General features: G+C 38.0%; 1 protein-coding gene across 6 annotated transcripts in view; it reads left to right on the top strand.

The window, feature by feature from the left end:
* The window catches only part of LOC125657552 (chitin synthase-like), a 70,541-nt gene that overhangs the window by 34,656 nt on the left and 18,623 nt on the right, over window positions 1-17,262 (top strand). For all 6 annotated transcript variants that reach the window (XM_048888202.2, XM_048888201.2, XM_048888205.2 and 3 more), the window contains one exon: window positions 3,072-3,150. In XM_048888202.2, the coding sequence (XP_048744159.2) occupies window positions 3,072-3,150 (79 nt within the window). The remainder of the gene's footprint in view (window positions 1-3,071; window positions 3,151-17,262) is intronic.

Below are 17,262 nucleotides of genomic sequence, written 5' to 3'. Positions count from 1 at the left end.
TTTGTAATTCTTGAATTCTACAGTTCATATCTTTGTTAACACTAACCTGATTTGCGGAACACTGCTCAGTCTTTCTAAAACTTGTCTGACCACTCTTTTGTTGTTGATTCAACGGCATTTTTACTGCATCAAACACATTCAAAAATCTTCAAAAAACACTATCCAAGTTCGTGAGTTATATGGGTTGCAGAGAAGCAGCAATCACCTATTAAAAAGCTTCAAAAATAGCTCTTTCCGACCAAATTTTCGGGAGTCGAGTTTTACGTGGTCATTCCTCAGGTAGGTCTTTTACAATTCTTACTACAAACAGTATTGGCCAGTAAAACTCGTGTGTACGAACATTTCAATAAACAACATGTGTTCACTAACCATGAAAAAGTCCGTGCATCTGAGTCGGGTACCATCCGATATTGTTAAAAAACATCACCTTTATCGATTGTTTAGATTTTATAAATATAAACAATAAAATATAGAAAAATTATATTAAATTTTATAATGCACAGTTTCTTTTTTCCGCAAGTATATTTTCATTATTCTGTTTAAGGTATTCCATGTATAATGAAAGGATAATGAACAATTTTGAAGGATTTAAATCAACATAAATGTTTATTGTTAAATAATGATGAAAGTGAAGCAGATGAAATTCACATGACAGGTAAATGATTAGAAGCTGACCTTTTTGCACTTAAGACTTTTTGGAAGAGTTGTCTGCCCTTTGTAAAAATAAGAAAAATCTAATTTTCTAAAAATGTGTGTGGTCAATGATTAATTTTATTTCATATTTTCATTAAGAGAAAGTCTATGTAACTTTCTACCAAGAGATTTGTATGGAAATATAATTTTTTTTGAAATATTGTAATAAAACATGCTTTTCCCATATACTTTAATGTTAAGTTCTAAGTGAAATAAATCAAGCAGTAAACAAAATTTTGAAAATTCCTATGGTGGATTATTTTTATTTGATGAACCCTTCAAAATGATACCATGGTTACAAAAATTCCACCATCCATATATTAGATATGAAATATGGTCATTATACATTGAATACCTTAACGAAAATGTTTGATTTTCTGATGTTAATATACTTCTGGGTTTTTTTTATGTCTCACATCTTCAAAAATGTGGCAACATACACATTTCTTTGGTTATTAATTAAATTTTAACAACATTGAGTCGAAATAATACAGTTTCCACTTTCAAACTTTGATATTGACAAGTCACTTCTGGTATATCCGGGTGTCCGTGTTTGCCCAACTAAATATTTTGTATTGTTTATGGAAGTTATGAGATTGATCGCTGTTCGTTATCTTCACTTTTCATGAGTATCAATTCACCTTGAGTAAACGAAAGTAAAAAAAAAAAAAAATAAAATCTTTGATGTAAACACGTTTTAAACTTGTGTGTTTTTCTTGGGTCCGCTGTTATAAACACGTTCTAAGCCTGTGTGGTTCCTTGAGTCCGCTGTTATAAACACGTTCTAAGCCTGTGTGGTTCCTTGAGTCCGCTGTTATAAACACGTTCTAAGCCTGTGTGGTTCCTTGAGTCCGCTGTTCTAAACATGTTCCAAATCTGTGTGGTTCCTTGAGTCCGCTGTTATAAACATGTTCCAAATCTGTGTGGTTCCTTGAGTCCACTGTTATAAACATGTTCCAAGTCTGTGTGGTTACTCAATGTGATCTTCCCAACTCTTAAATGAAATCTACAATATGACTACATTAAATAAATAAATAAATGTTTATTCAGTATATACATACATACAAACATACATGTACATACATAAGTGCCAAGGATAACCCATGAAAGCTCGAAAGCTTATTTTCAATGGGGTCCTTTTGATGCACGGATGTTTGCGCTAGGGGGTCATTTAGTTTAGAGTCTAAATGAAGAAAAGATGAATTTATAGGAACGGCATTTCTTTAACAGTGTCGGATTCAGGAAAATTCACCACCACCCCCATGGGGAAGAGTTGAAGACCCCAAAAGGGCAAAACTGTCCATATTTGTTTTGACATATTCAATCAAAAAGTGGGGATGCAATCCCGTAATCCACTCTCTAGATCCGCCACTTAGAGAATACGAAGTGTATAACATTGGCAGCAACTGACAGGATAGATATAGTTCATGTAGAGCATTATGATATTTTCTAAACATCGCGGGACTGAGGGCCAAGTGTTGGCGCTGGATACATTCTCCTATATCTTCATCGAAACAATACCTGGATCCGCTCCCAATATTTTATCAGCTTTAACTTCTCCCCGACTCCCGGTTTCCGCCATATGCATAAGGCATGTGTCATGCTCTAAGTCAAGGTCATATCACAAAGGTCACAGGTCTCTGTAGAAGGACAAGACATCGATAAGGTGTAATATGCTTTTATCAATGATCTACTGCCTTTGAGGACGAGATCTTGTAAAGTATGTCAAGACCTGTGTAAACAAACAGGTTTATGAACAAAATTATTAGTTTTCAGGTTCGGTTTTATGTTACATAGATATACACGTGCAATATGGTAAGTGGATATTTTTGGTGTACCAATCTAAAATTGTCGAAAACTTTACATCTACTTTCTGCGTTACTGAAAAACGTTTTTAATCTAGGATGAAACATTTAAGGGATTTTAGATTGTGATCTCAAAACACCCCCTTTGCCGGATTAATACCTTCATTGTTTCGTTTTGATAAATTGTTCTTATTCATAATCACGGAAATATCAAAGAGGTAGCTTGACCCTATCGTGCTCAGGCTTAAAGTTTATAGATAAAAGATTCTTAGCCGAACAGTAAGGGGTGGTGATTTTTATAATAATGATTGTACAAACATGTACTTTAAAATTGCATATTTCTTTCAAACCACAGTGTTTTAAAATCCCTTTTTTGAAACTCAATGACGTGCAAACAGAAATTGAGGACAAAAAGTCCTGTATTTCAGCACGAGAAAATTATCTAAGGAGAGTCCGTAAGCCTGGGTATTTTTAGTTTAAATTCTTTGAAATCAGATATAGTTATTCATTGAAAGATATAGATAATAATGCCGAATTGACCAAACAGTTTAATATCTTTTCCCGTCGTTGTAGATATGGCCAACTCCGCTGTAGAAATGACGGGCATAGATGTGGAATTGGCGGCTGGAAATGGCGAAATGAAACGTAACGGGTGAGTGGATTTAGAATTCAACAGCCATCAAAGTGTTAGAGGTTGATTTTACCTTCTAGCAACGGTTTTTGGCGTCACGCAAGCTAGTGTTTTAATTTTGACACTTTACAACTCCCCCCATAAATAAAGTATAGATAAGATAGGATTCTGTGACCCCCTGTTCTTTTGATTTGTGTTAAATGACGACATGTTACTGCTATCAATTCTCTGACTTTCTTCTTTTGTATGTTGCGCTTTACTTGTATCCACTCAAAGGGCCCCAAATTGGTTTCAATAGATAGATCTATTCTGTTAGTATCTTTTGTGCAGGGTATTTGATATAATTATTTGGCGGTGATTTTACACTAAAATTGATTTGTTTGTACTACGATAGGCACATTTCAAATTTTCAACAACACAACATGGTCACAGCTAACTTGTAGTTTTCATTCATCACTAATGTCAATATGTCATACAATATGTAAGTTTTGGAGAATTAATGCTTGTCGTATACATCTACTTTAAACACTGGTGCCGGTATGACATGATCATTCAAATTTAAGAAATATTTTATCCAACATTAAAACAATATGAATTTCTTAATGGCAGCAAAAACTGTCTAATGAAGTCAACATTTTCAACAGTGAAATACTGAAATTTATCCATGAATAAAAATTCATTTTTCACAGTTGTTATTTTAACACACTGTGAAAATAACAAAAAAACTTATTTTCACATTGAACGTCAATTCAAGGGCAGCTAAAAATGCTTTTTTAAAAACCCGAAGAAAATGTAACAAACAGAAAACTCAATGATTTTGGTGTTGGACATAGATGTCCGACAAGATTTTTTAAATATTATTACTCGTCAAATCGTCAAAATATCAACAACAAAATAAAATAAAAAAGAAATAAAATCTGGATCTGAACGTAGATACGAGGTCAATTAAATAAGGATATATAAAGCAATAGTTATATAAAATCTAATATATATCAAATATCAAACTATATCAAATCTGATTTGTATCTAAAACGCTAGCACCAGTTAGTTTTTACTCAATTTAGTTCTTTCTTGAATGCATTTACCGATTTATCTGTGTGATAAAAATTTTAATCTGTGTTTAGAATGCCCCAGTTTGTCTCTCTATTCATTTTCTATCTGAATGTATCTGTTTAATGTCAACAAAGTACTATTTTCCAGTCCGTTTTACACCACGTCATGTGGTCGTGTTGTACATTTTTGCTCACCTGAGCTTTTCTGATCGCCTGTTGTCCGTCGTCTGTCTGTGAACTTTTTACATTTTCGACTTCTTCTCCAGAACCACTAGGTCAATTATAACCAAACTTGGCCAAAAGCATCCCTGGGTGAAGGGCTTTCAAGTTTGTTCAATTGAAGGGCCACGCCCCCTTCAACGGGGAAACAATCACAAAAATAGGGTGGGACCATTCAAAAATCTTCTTCTCAAGAACCACTGCGCCAGAAGAGCTGACATTTACATGAAAGCTTCCTAGCATAGTGCAAATTCAAGTTTACAAAAATCATGTTCCCAAGGGTAAGTTGAAGCGACAATAAAGCTTTACATACAAATATATAGGGAAAATCTTTAAAAATCTTCTTCTCAAGAACCACTAAGTCAGAAAAGCTTATATTTACATGATAGTTTTCTGACATAGTGCAAATGCAAGTTTGTTAAAATCATGTCCCTCAGGGGTAGGATGGGGCCACAATGGGGGATCAAAGTTTTGCATACAAATATATAGGGGACATCTTTAAAAATCTTCTTCTCAAAACTACTGGGCCAGGAAAGCGGAAATATGTGAAAGCTTCCTGACATAGTGCAAATTCAAGTTTATTTAAACTCATGGCCCCCGGGGGTAAGTTGAGGCGACAGTTTTAAATAGAAATATACGTGAAAAAATCTTCTTTTCAAGAACCACTGAGCCAAAGAAGCTGAGATTGACATGAAAGCTTCCTGGCATAGTACAGATTCAAGTGTTTTAAACTCATGACCCTGGAGTTAGGATGGAGCCACAATAGGGGATCAAAGTTTGACATAACTAATAAATAGAAAAAAAAATATCTAAAAATTTACCAGGGGTAAGATGGGGCCAAAGTAGGGGGTTTAAATTTTATATACAAATATATACTTATCATTAGGGAAAATCATTGAAAGTCTTCTTCTGAAAAATCACAGGGCCAAAAAAGTTTAAGTTTACATGAAAGCTTCCTAACATAGTGCAGATTCAAGTTTGTAAAAATCATAGTCCCCGGGAGTATAGGGATCAAAGTTTTACATGCGAATATATAGGAAAAATCATTAGATATGAGCCAAGGTGACTCAGGTGAGCGATGTGGCCCATGGGCCTCTTGTTACATGCATGTCTGTCATTTCATGCTGTTAAGGAGGTATGCTACACCAGAGAAATTTGATGGATGAAAAGTGGAGGATATGTACAACAATATTTTGAAATTGAAAACTTTCAAAACTTTATTTAGTCAAAAAAAATGCAGTTTTAGTACAAAACAATCTGAAAAATAATTTAAAACCCTTGCTGGACTCGAACTCGCGATCTACAGTTCAGCAGTCGACGTGCTTTTTTTTATTTATTTTTTTTATCTCTTTTCGACGTGCTAACCTACTGAGCTACTCAGCTAGGCGATGAATTTTGAAATGAATAGGCAAATATTGCTGATATATATATTTCCATCCATGTTTTACAAGGCATTATGGGCATTATCCTGTTATTCGCTTCGCGGAGCTAATAATATTTGACGTTGTTGACGTTACGCCAAAACCGTCAATGGAGGAAAAATAGCAACTGAAACAAAAAGCAAACCTTGAGTACCATCCATTTTGAGAAGAAGGTCAAGTGTTAAATATAGGTGAAGGTGCTACTAAATAACGATAATATACCTTCGTAATAAACATGAAAATCTGAAGTTTTCTTTTTATTTGTAGCGTTTGTATTCGTATTGTATTTTAAAGATAAGATTTATTCAGAAATATATGAATGATATTTTGAAAGATCGTCCTTATATATATACTCCTGTTATTCGCACCGGTGCGAATAACAGGAGAATATATATACAGACGAAGTTTCCATTTCAAGCTAAAACGCTCTAAAAAGGGAAGAATTCCCGGGAAAAGGGTTTCTTTGGGGTAGAGTATATAAAAAATGGGGCTTGGAATTTTTGGGGGTGAATTTCAATGAATACGACATTTAATGAGTGAATATATAGTGCTAAAATTATTCGCACCGGTGCGAATAACAGGAGTATATACAGACGAAGTTTCCATTTCAAGCTAAAACGCTCTAAAAAGGTAAAAAGGGAAGAATTTCAGGTGAATTTCAATGAATATGACATTTAATGAATGAATATAGTGCCATAATTATTCGCACCGGTGCGAATAACAGGAGTATATATATACAGACGAAGTTTCCATTTCAAGCTAAAACGCTCTAAAAAGGGAAGAATTCCCGGGAAAAGGGTTTCTTTGGGGGAGAGTATATAAAAAATGGGGCTTGGAATTTTTGGGGGTGAATTCAATGAATACGACATTTAATGAATGAATATAGTGCTAAAATTATTCGCACTGGTGCGAATAACAGGAGTATATACAGACGAAGTTTCCAATTTCAAGCTATAACGCTCTAAAAAGGTAAAAAGGGAAGAATTTCAGGTGAATTTCAATGAATACGACATTTAATGAGTGCATATAGTACTAAAATTATTCGCACCGGTGCGAATAACAGGAGTATATACAGACGAAGTTTCCAATTTCAAGCTATAACGCTCTAAAAAGGGAAGAATTTCGGGTGAATTTCAATGAATATGACATTTAAGGCATAATACCGGAGTATATATTTCATTCATTAAATATATAGTTTATTCCGTAATAGGTTAATAGGTTTATTAATCCACGAATAACAGGATAATGCCGCATTATGACGATGTAGAGTACATCCTTAATCACCTCAGCTACACATATGTCAGGTATACTGTGTCAACAAAATCAGAATGATATTCCTAAATGGATACCATTATGACATCATGAATAAGACATTTCCCGCCTTTTTCTCAAAATAAGTCTGAAAACTGTCAAATGTCATACAGATTATTGCTCAGGAAAAGGTGTGCGCATTTGTCGAGCAAAATGAAAATGATATATATTGTGTATTATTTTACGATGAAAAACATGCTTTTATATATAAGTTTGCTCGACGCATGCGCTGAATGTTTTCTGAAAGAAAAACCACCTGAATTTGTGGATATTTTCATTGAAAATGGCATTTTCGCAATTTTATGCCAACTTCAAGCTCTCATGATATGACACAAATCATTTTGCTGATCAAACTGAGCGAATTTTGGGTTTGCTAATCTATTCCTTATTTGAATGTCAGGGTTTGAGCTCCAGTGCCATTTTTAGTGCTGTGGGAGAATATTGATTTAATTTAATGCGTTGTATGGCTTGTCATACATTACAAGATTTGATCTTTTCTTTATAGATTGTATATATTTTTCATTTGTATTGTGTAAAAAAAAATCATCAAATTGTATATTTTCCATCCGTATTAATTTTCATTTGTACTGTATATTCTTTTGCTTATATATTTTCCATTTGTATTGCATGTTTCTCACTTGCATTGTATAAATTTTCATTGTGTATTGTGTATCTGCTATCTATATTGTTCAAATCAGATCACATATTGCAGTGTTTGACGTAAGGGTAAGGACACAATTAGTTGGATCTTTCACATTGATTACACACACCGATTAAACAGATGTATATCAAATTCATCTTGATATACCATTAAAAAAGTTCAGCAACTCAATTGAATTGCTTGTAGATTATTAATTTATTCCTTAGTGCATATGTAGAATATCTTGACACACTGATTTTGACTACGGATTACTCCTTTTACCTGATCAATACATAGGGGTCACGGCGGGTGTGACCGGTCGACCGGGGATGCTTGCTCCTTCTAGGTACCTGATCCCACCTCTGGTGTGTCCAGGGGTCCGTGTTTGCCCATCTCTCTATTTCGTATTCCTTAATTATCCTCACCTTTCATTTGAAATTATTAGGTAAGACAAATTAGAAATATACACTGAAAGGAATTATTGGATTTTCCTTAAAGCCCCCCCCCCCCCCCCCCCCCCCCCCCCAGTTTTCCTGGATTTGAAGTCTTTTTTAGGATAAAGTCGTATAATTGAAATGCATTGATGGAGTTAATTAATCAGTACAATTGAAAAAAAAATCAAAAGAGGAGATTGTTCGGGCCAGATTTCAATGATTGTAGAATGATTTGAGGTATGGTTTAGTTTAATTTCACGTGAACACTTTATAGACATAGCGACTGATTTAATGTACGGGTACCGATGTACTCACTTGGCAGTCCCAATGTGACATCTTACCGACAGGTGCGTCCCGTACTAGTGACTATGGCTTGTGTGGACATTGAGACGCGCCATTTTGGAGTAAGAGGCATTCAAACAATTTGTAAGCAGTTATAAACACATAAAGTCATCCAGATGAAGTTCAAACCCCTCATAAGTTCAGGTCCTCCCTGATCACGGCGCCATCTGTCCTTCCCAGATACTTTTGATATGTAGATTGCTGTATATGCGTGTCAGATGATAACCGCTTTATTTCGGAATAAAAGAAAATTATATAGAATATGAATCAGTCTTTTGCAACCAAGTAAACAGAAAAAGATATCGAGATGTCAGGCAATTTGTTTGTATTACATAAATCTTTACCTTTGTTTACCATGACATATACCGTATACATACATATTGTACAAATATTTGTCATCTCAGATGTGATAAAACAAATCAGGTCATGAACTCTGGTTACTTTTACCTATGGGTGTGTTGTCATTATTCTCGTCTGCCCTTTTATTAGACATCTTCTTCCCCAAACTCCTACATTTTACACGCCATATCAGGAATACAATGGTTGGTGTTTTGTAGATTTGTAATAAGATCCAGGAATTTTTATTTTCTTCCGGGAAGCCACCTGGGCTCCGAATAGCGATGTTTTTCTACCCCCCCCCCCAAAAAAAATATGTTTCCACATTTTCAACCGGGAACTTTAAAACGCATTTTTTGTTTACACAAAAAGCATTCCAAAAGGCTCTTCAAACAGAGTTTCTGCCTCATTGAATTCTTTAATTTCAAATTTCTAAGGATTTTTTTTTTATATATATGGCAAAGACCTGCTAACATTGGAGTTCCATGGGGCATGCTCACCTGACGATTTGGTTAGACTGAACTTGATACGTGTATATTTACATAGAACAAATATTGAGGCTTATTGACCAATTATACCCAGATCATACGGGGGATAATACCTATCTTACGTGTAGGTATTAATGTCTTATGACAACATTTATTTACATTTTTAAAAATTAGATTGTCATTTTATTCATCTATTATTATCTTACATTTAAATAGCGCTTTATTTAATTAAGACAATTACCCTAATTAAGACAATTACCCTAATTAAGACAATTACCCTAAAGCGCCGTACATGTAACACAATAAAAACAAAGTAAACCGAAGAACAATAAATACATAGAAAAAGGCATAAAAAATAAAAAAAATTTTGTTTAATTCTTTTTTGTTGTTGAAAATAACTGTACCATATAACCTGTATCCATAAATCAGATAACAAACCCCATAGGCATATTAGCCAATGTTATCAACTTGTGTGTGTATATATATATTTTTTAAAAAGTGTGAAGTTTTACTCGTAAATGCACCGTTTTACCCGGCTTTGATTTCTCGAAAAAAAAACTTAAGTTTGAATTTTTTTGTTATTTGAGCAGTCAATTCTTCTTTTTTTTTAGTGAAATCTCAGACTGGAGTCCAAGTTTCAACTTAAGTTTCTTTCGAGAAATCCAGGCCCGGAGTTTTATGACACAAACGTGTACTCTACCAGTCTCCCATTCCATAAACACACATGTATGTTGCACTGGAGAACGACATTTTTAATGTGACATGTACAATATACATACATCTCAAACGATAAACTAATCGTGAAAATATGATTCATGTTAGCATACATAAAATGAAACAACATAACGTAAAACTCAAATCGAATTTATTAGATGAAGAATAAATCTTTTAGTAACAAAATTTTAAACAATTTCTAACTGATTTTTACATATCATTCAAAGTAGCGCTATTTCTCGATTTTAATCGAATTCAGTTAAAATTCTTATTTTTTGTGAACTCTTTCCCCCCCCCCCAACCCACAATAATTAAAACGACTAAATAAAAGAAGAAAAGAAAGAAAAGCAAAATGTTTTTGATGCCCTGATTCAGCTTCTACGTCTTTTTGATCAAATTGAGAATAATAGCTGATCTTCGGTCGAATTATACAAAAAATGCAAATAATTTTGAAACAAAAACACGAATGTCATATAGACAAGTGGAGTCCTTACACAGTGTATAGTGTCCTTTTGAAGTTTCCACGCGGATTTACACAATCATCAGGGTCGCATTTGGTCCCAATCATGAAGTACCCCTCTGCTAACGAAAATCAAACGAAAAATGCGTCCAGTATTTTATTTAATTATTGTTTACAGTTTTGCGACCCAACATTTGGGACTAATACACAGAGTGTAAATTATTTAAATTTATCGGTTATTCATAATATTATTTTGCACCATTACGGAGATCCTATGGAATTGTAGCCCTATCCCGAAAACGTCAGAATAAAAAAAAATTGGATAGTGCTACATTATTGCAGCTAATGGGTACGTAGTTAGGATTTTAAATAAAATGAAGAAGGCGTTCTTTATGAAAGTTTTATTTAACGAAATCTGACCGTAATCGAAGATAACGAAAAAGCTGGATTTCCCTAACATGATACATTGGGAACCGATACACCCAACACCGTACTTCCCACAGAGGTTAAAAATAAAATTAGTAAGAAAACAAGAGATATTATTTAAATTGCCGGATTACGAATCACAAACATTGGCCTAGATACAAGTTGTATGACACATTGTGTCTGAAGTGTATGCATTCTTACAAGGACGTGTAGGCGTGTAATGTCTTGGGATTTCTAGCGCAACTTCCCGGGGTCTGTACTACAGGGCACATTTTAACACAAACTCCCGGGGTCTGTACACCAGGGAACATTTTAACACAAACTCCCGGGGTCTATATACTACAGGGAACATTTTAACACAAACTCCCGGGGTCTGTATACTACAGGGAACATTTTAACACAAACTCCCGGGGTCTGTACTACAGGGAACATTTTAACACAAACTCCCGGGGTCTGTACTTCAGGGAACATTTTAACACAAACTCCAGGGGTCTGTACTACAGGGAACATTTTAACACAAACTCCCGGGGTCTGTACTTCAGGGAATATTTTAACACAAACTCCCGGGGTCTGTACTACAGGGAACATTTTAACACAAACTCCCGGGATCTGTACTACAGGGTACATTTTAACACAAACTCCCGGGGTCTGTACACCAAGGAACATTTTAACACAAACTCCCGGGGTCTATATACTACAGGGCACATTTTAACACAAACTCCCGGGGTCTGTACTTCAGGAAATATTTTAACACAAACTCCCGGGGTCTGTACTACAGGGAACATTTTAACACAAACTCCCGGGGTCTGTACTACAGGGTACATTTTAACACAAACTCCCGGGGTCTGTACTACAGGATACATTTTAACACAAACTCCCGGGGTCTGTACTATACGGCACATTTTAACACAAACTCCCTGGGTCTGTACACCAAGGAACATTTTAACACAAACTCCCGGGGTCTGTACTACAGGACACATTTTAACACAAACTCCCGGGGTCTGTATACTACAGGGAGCATTTTAACAGAAACTCCCGGGGTCTGTACTTCAGGGAACATTTTAACACAAACTCCCGGGGTCTGTACTACAGGGAACATTTTAACACAAACTCACAGGGTCTGTACTACAGGGAACATTTTAACACAAACTCCCGGGGTCTGTACACCAAGGAACATTTTAACACAAACTCCCGGGGTCTGTACACCAGGGAACATTTTAACACAAACTCACAGGGTCTGTACTACAGAGAACATTTTAACACAAACTCCCGGGGTCTGCACTACAGGGAACATTTTAACACAAACTCCCGGGGTCTGTACACCAAAGAACATTTTAACACAAACTCCCGGGGTCTGTACTACAGGGAACATTTTAACACAAACTCCCGGGGTCTGTACTACAGGGAACATTTTAACACAAACTCCCGGGGTCTGTACTACAGGGCACATTTTAATACAAACTCCCGGGGTCTGTACACCAAGGAACATTTTAACACAAACTCCCGGGGTCTGTACTTCAGGGTACATTTTAACACAAACTCCCAGGGTCTATACTACAGGGCACATTTTAACACAAACTCCCGGGGTCTGTACTTCAGGGAATATTTTAACACAAACTCCCGGGGTCTGTACTACAGGGAACATTTTAACACAAACTCCCGGGGTCTGTACTTCAGGGAACATTTTAACACAAACTCCCGGGGTCTGTACTTCAGGGAATATTTCAACACAAACTCCCGGGGTCTGTACTTCAGGGAACATTTTAACACAAACTCCCGGGGTCTGTACTACAGGGTACATTTTAACACAAACTCCCGGGGTCTGTACTTCAGGGAATATTTTAACACAAACTCCCGGGGTCTGTACTACAGGGCACATTTTAACACAAACTCCCGGGATCTGTACTACAGGGTACATTTTAACACAAACTCCCGGGGTCTGTACACCAAGGAACATTTTAACACAAACTCCCGGGGTCTATATACTACAGGGCACATTTTAACACAAACTCCCGGGGTCTGTACTTCAGGAAATATTTTAACACAAACTCCCGGGGTCTGTACTACAGGGAACATTTTAACACAAACTCCCGGGGTCTGTACTACAGGGTACATTTTAACACAAACTCCCGGGGTCTGTACTACAGGATACATTTTAACACAAACTCCCGGGGTCTGTACTATACGGCACATTTTAACACAAACTCCCTGGGTCTGTACACCAAGGAACATTTTAACACAAACTCCCGGGGTCTGTACTACAGGACACATTTTAACACAAACTCCCGGGGTCTGTATACTACAGGGAGCATTTTAACAGAAACTCCCGGGGTCTGTACTTCAGGGAACATTTTAACAAAAACTCCCGGGGTCTGTACTACAGGGAACATTTTAACACAAACTCACAGGGTCTGTACTACAGGGAACATTTTAACACAAACTCCCGGGGTCTGTACACCAAGGAACATTTTAACAAAAACTCCCGGGGTCTGTACACCAGGGAACATTTTAACACAAACTCCCGGAGTCTGTACTACAGAGAACATTTTAACACAAACTCCCGGGGTCTGCACTACAGGGAACATTTTAACACAAACTCCCGGGGTCTGTACACCAAAGAACATTTTAACACAAACTCCCGGGGTCTGTACTACAGGATACATTTTAACACAAACTCCCGGGGTCTGCACTACAGGGTACATTTTAACACAAACTCCCGGGGTCTGTACTACAGGGCACATTTTAACACAAACTCCCTGGGTCTGTACTTCAGGGAATATTTTAACACAAACTCCCGGGGTCTGTACTACAGGATACATTTTAACACAAACTCCCAGGGTCTGTACTATACGGCATATTTTAACACAAACTCCCGGGGTGTGTACACCAAGGAACATTTTAACACAAACTCCCGGGGTCTGTACTACAGGACACATTTTAACACAAACTCCCGGGGTCTGTATACTACAGGGAGCATTTTAACACAAACTCCCGGGGTCTGTACTACAGGGAACATTTTAACACAAACTCACAGGGTCTGTACTACAGGGAACATTTTAACACAAACTCCCGGGGTCTGTACACCAAGGAACATTTTAACACAAACTCCCGGGGTCTGTACTTCAGGGTACATTTTAACAGAAACTCCCGGGGTCTGTACTACAGGGCACATTTTAACACAAACTCCCGGGGTCTGTACTTCAGGGAATATTTTAACACAAACTCCCGGGGTCTGTACTACAGGGAACATTTTAACACAAACTCCCGGGGTCTGTACTTCAGGGAACATTTTAAAACAAAATCCCGGGGTCTGTACTTCAGGGAACATTTTAACACAAACTCCCGGGGTTTGTACTACAGGGTACATTTTAACACAAACTCCCGGGGTCTGTACTACAGGGCACATTTTAACACAAACTCCCGGGGTCTGTACTTCAGGGAACATTTTAACACAAACTCCCGGGGTCTGTACTACAGGGAACATTTTAACACAAACTCCCGGGGTCTGTACTACAGAGAACATTTTAACACAAACTCCCGGGGTCTGTACACCAAGGAACATTTTAACACAAACTCCCGGGGTCTGTACTTCAGGGTACATTTTAACAGAAACTCCCGGGGTCTGTACTACAGGGCACATTTTAACACAAACTCCCGGGGTCTGTACTTCAGGGAATATTTTAACACAAACTCCCGGGGTCTGTACTACAGGGAACATTTTAACACAAACTCCCGGGGTCTGTACTTCAGGGAACATTTTAACATAAACTCCCGGGGTCTGTACTACAGGGTACATTTTAACACAAACTCCCGGGGTCTGTACTACAGGGCACATTTTAACACAAACTCCCGGGGTCTGTACTTCAGGGAATATTTTAACACAAACTCCCGGGGTCTGTACTACAGGATACATTTTAACACAAACTCCCGGGGTCTGTACTATACGGCACATTTTAACACAAACTCCCGGGGTCTGTACACCAAGGAACATTTTAACACAAACTCCCGGGGTCTGTACTACAGGGAGCATTTTAACACAAACTCCCGGGGTCTGTACTACAGGACACATTTTAACACAAACTCCCGGGGTCTGTACTACACGACACATTTTAACACAAACTCCCGGGGTCTGTATACTACAGGGAGCATTTTAACACAAACTCTCGGGGTCTGTACTTCAGGGCACATTTTAACACAAACTCCCGGGATCTGTACTACAGGGTACATTTTAACACAAACTCCCGGGGTCTATACACCAAGGAACATTTTAACACAAACTCCCGGGGTCTATATACTACAGGGCACATTTTAACACAAACTCCCGGGGTCTGTACTTCAGGAAATATTTTAACACAAACTCCCGGGGTCTGTACTACAGGGTACATTTTAACACAAACTCCCGGGGTCTGTACTACAGGGTACATTTTAACACAAACTCCCGGGGTCTGTACTACAGGATACATTTTAACACAAACTCCCGGGGTCTGTACTATACGGCACATTTTAACACAAACTCCCTGGGTCTGTACACCAAGGAACATTTTAACACAAACTCCCGGGGTCTGTACTACAGGACACATTTTAACACAAACTCCCGGGGTCTGTATACTACAGGGAGCATTTTAACAGAAACTCCCGGGGTCTGTACTTCAGGGAACATTTTAACACAAACTCCCGGGGTCTGTACTACAGGGAACATTTTAACACAAACTCACAGGGTCTGTACTACAGGGAACATTTTAACACAAACTCCCGGGGTCTGTACACCAAGGAACATTTTAACACAAACTCCCGGGGTCTGTACACCAGGGAACATTTTAACACAAACTCCCGGGGTCTGTACTACAGAGAACATTTTAACACAAACTCCCGGGGTCTGCACTACAGGGAACATTTTAACACAAACTCCCGGGGTCTGTACACCAAAGAACATTTTAACACAAACTCCCGGGGTCTGTACTACAGGGAACATTTTAACACAAACTCCCGGGGTCTGTACTACAGGGAACATTTTAACACAAACTCCCGGGGTCTGTACTACAGGGCACATTTTAATACAAACTCCCGGGGTCTGTACACCAAGGAACATTTTAACACAAACTCCCGGGGTCTGTACTTCAGGGTACATTTTAACAGAAACTCCCGGGGTCTGTACTACAGGGCACATTTTAACACAAACTCCCGGGGTCTGTACTTCAGGGAATATTTTAACACAAACTCCCGGGGTCTGTACTACAGGGAACATTTTAACACAAACTCCCGGGGTCTGTACTTCAGGGAACATTTTAACACAAACTCCCGGGGTCTGTACTTCAGGGAACATTTTAACACAAACTCCCGGGGTCTGTACTACAGGGTACATTTTAACACAAACTCCCGGGGTCTGCACTACAGGGTACATTTTAACACAAACTCCCGGGGTCTGTACTACAGGGCACATTTTAACACAAACTCCCGGGGTCTGTACTTCAGGGAATATTTTAACACAAACTCCCGGGGTCTGTACTACAGGATACATTTTAACACAAACTCCCGGGGTCTGTACTATACGGCATATTTTAACACAAACTCCCGGGGTGTGTACACCAAGGAACATTTTAACAGAAACTCCCGGGGTCTGTACTACAGGACACATTTTAACACAAACTCCCGGGGTCTGTATACTACAGGGAGCATTTTAACACAAACTCCCGGGGTCTGTACTACAGGGAACATTTTAACACAAACTCACAGGGTCTGTACTACAGGGAACATTTTAACACAAACTCCCGGGGTCTGTACACCAAGGAACATTTTAACACAAACTCCCGGGTTCTGTACTTCAGGGTACATTTTAACAGAAACTCCCGGGGTCTGTACTACAGGGCACATTTTAACACAAACTCCCGGGGTCTGTACTTCAGGGAATATTATAACACAAACTCCCGGGGTCTGTACTACAGGGAACATTTTAACACAAACTCCCGGGGTCTGTACTTCAGGGAACATTTTAAAACAAAATCCCGGGGTCTGTACTTCAGGGAATATTTTAACACAAACTCCCGGGGTCTGTACTACAGGATACATTTTAACACAAACTCCCGGGGTCTGTACTATACGGCACATTTTAACACAAACTCCCGGGGTCTGTACACCAAGGAACATTTTAACACAAACTCCCGGGGTCTGTACTACAGGGAGCATTTTAACACAAACTCCCGGGGTCTGTACTACAGGACAAATTTTAACACAAACTCCCGGGGTTTGTACTACAGGACACATTTTAACACAAACTCCCGGGGTCTGTATAC

This window comes from Ostrea edulis, chromosome 9, assembly GCF_947568905.1.
Source record: "Ostrea edulis chromosome 9, xbOstEdul1.1, whole genome shotgun sequence".
Lineage (NCBI taxonomy): Eukaryota > Metazoa > Mollusca > Bivalvia > Ostreida > Ostreidae > Ostrea > Ostrea edulis.
Note: the sequence above shows the minus strand (reverse complement) of the source record. Positions and strands in the feature narration are given on the sequence as shown.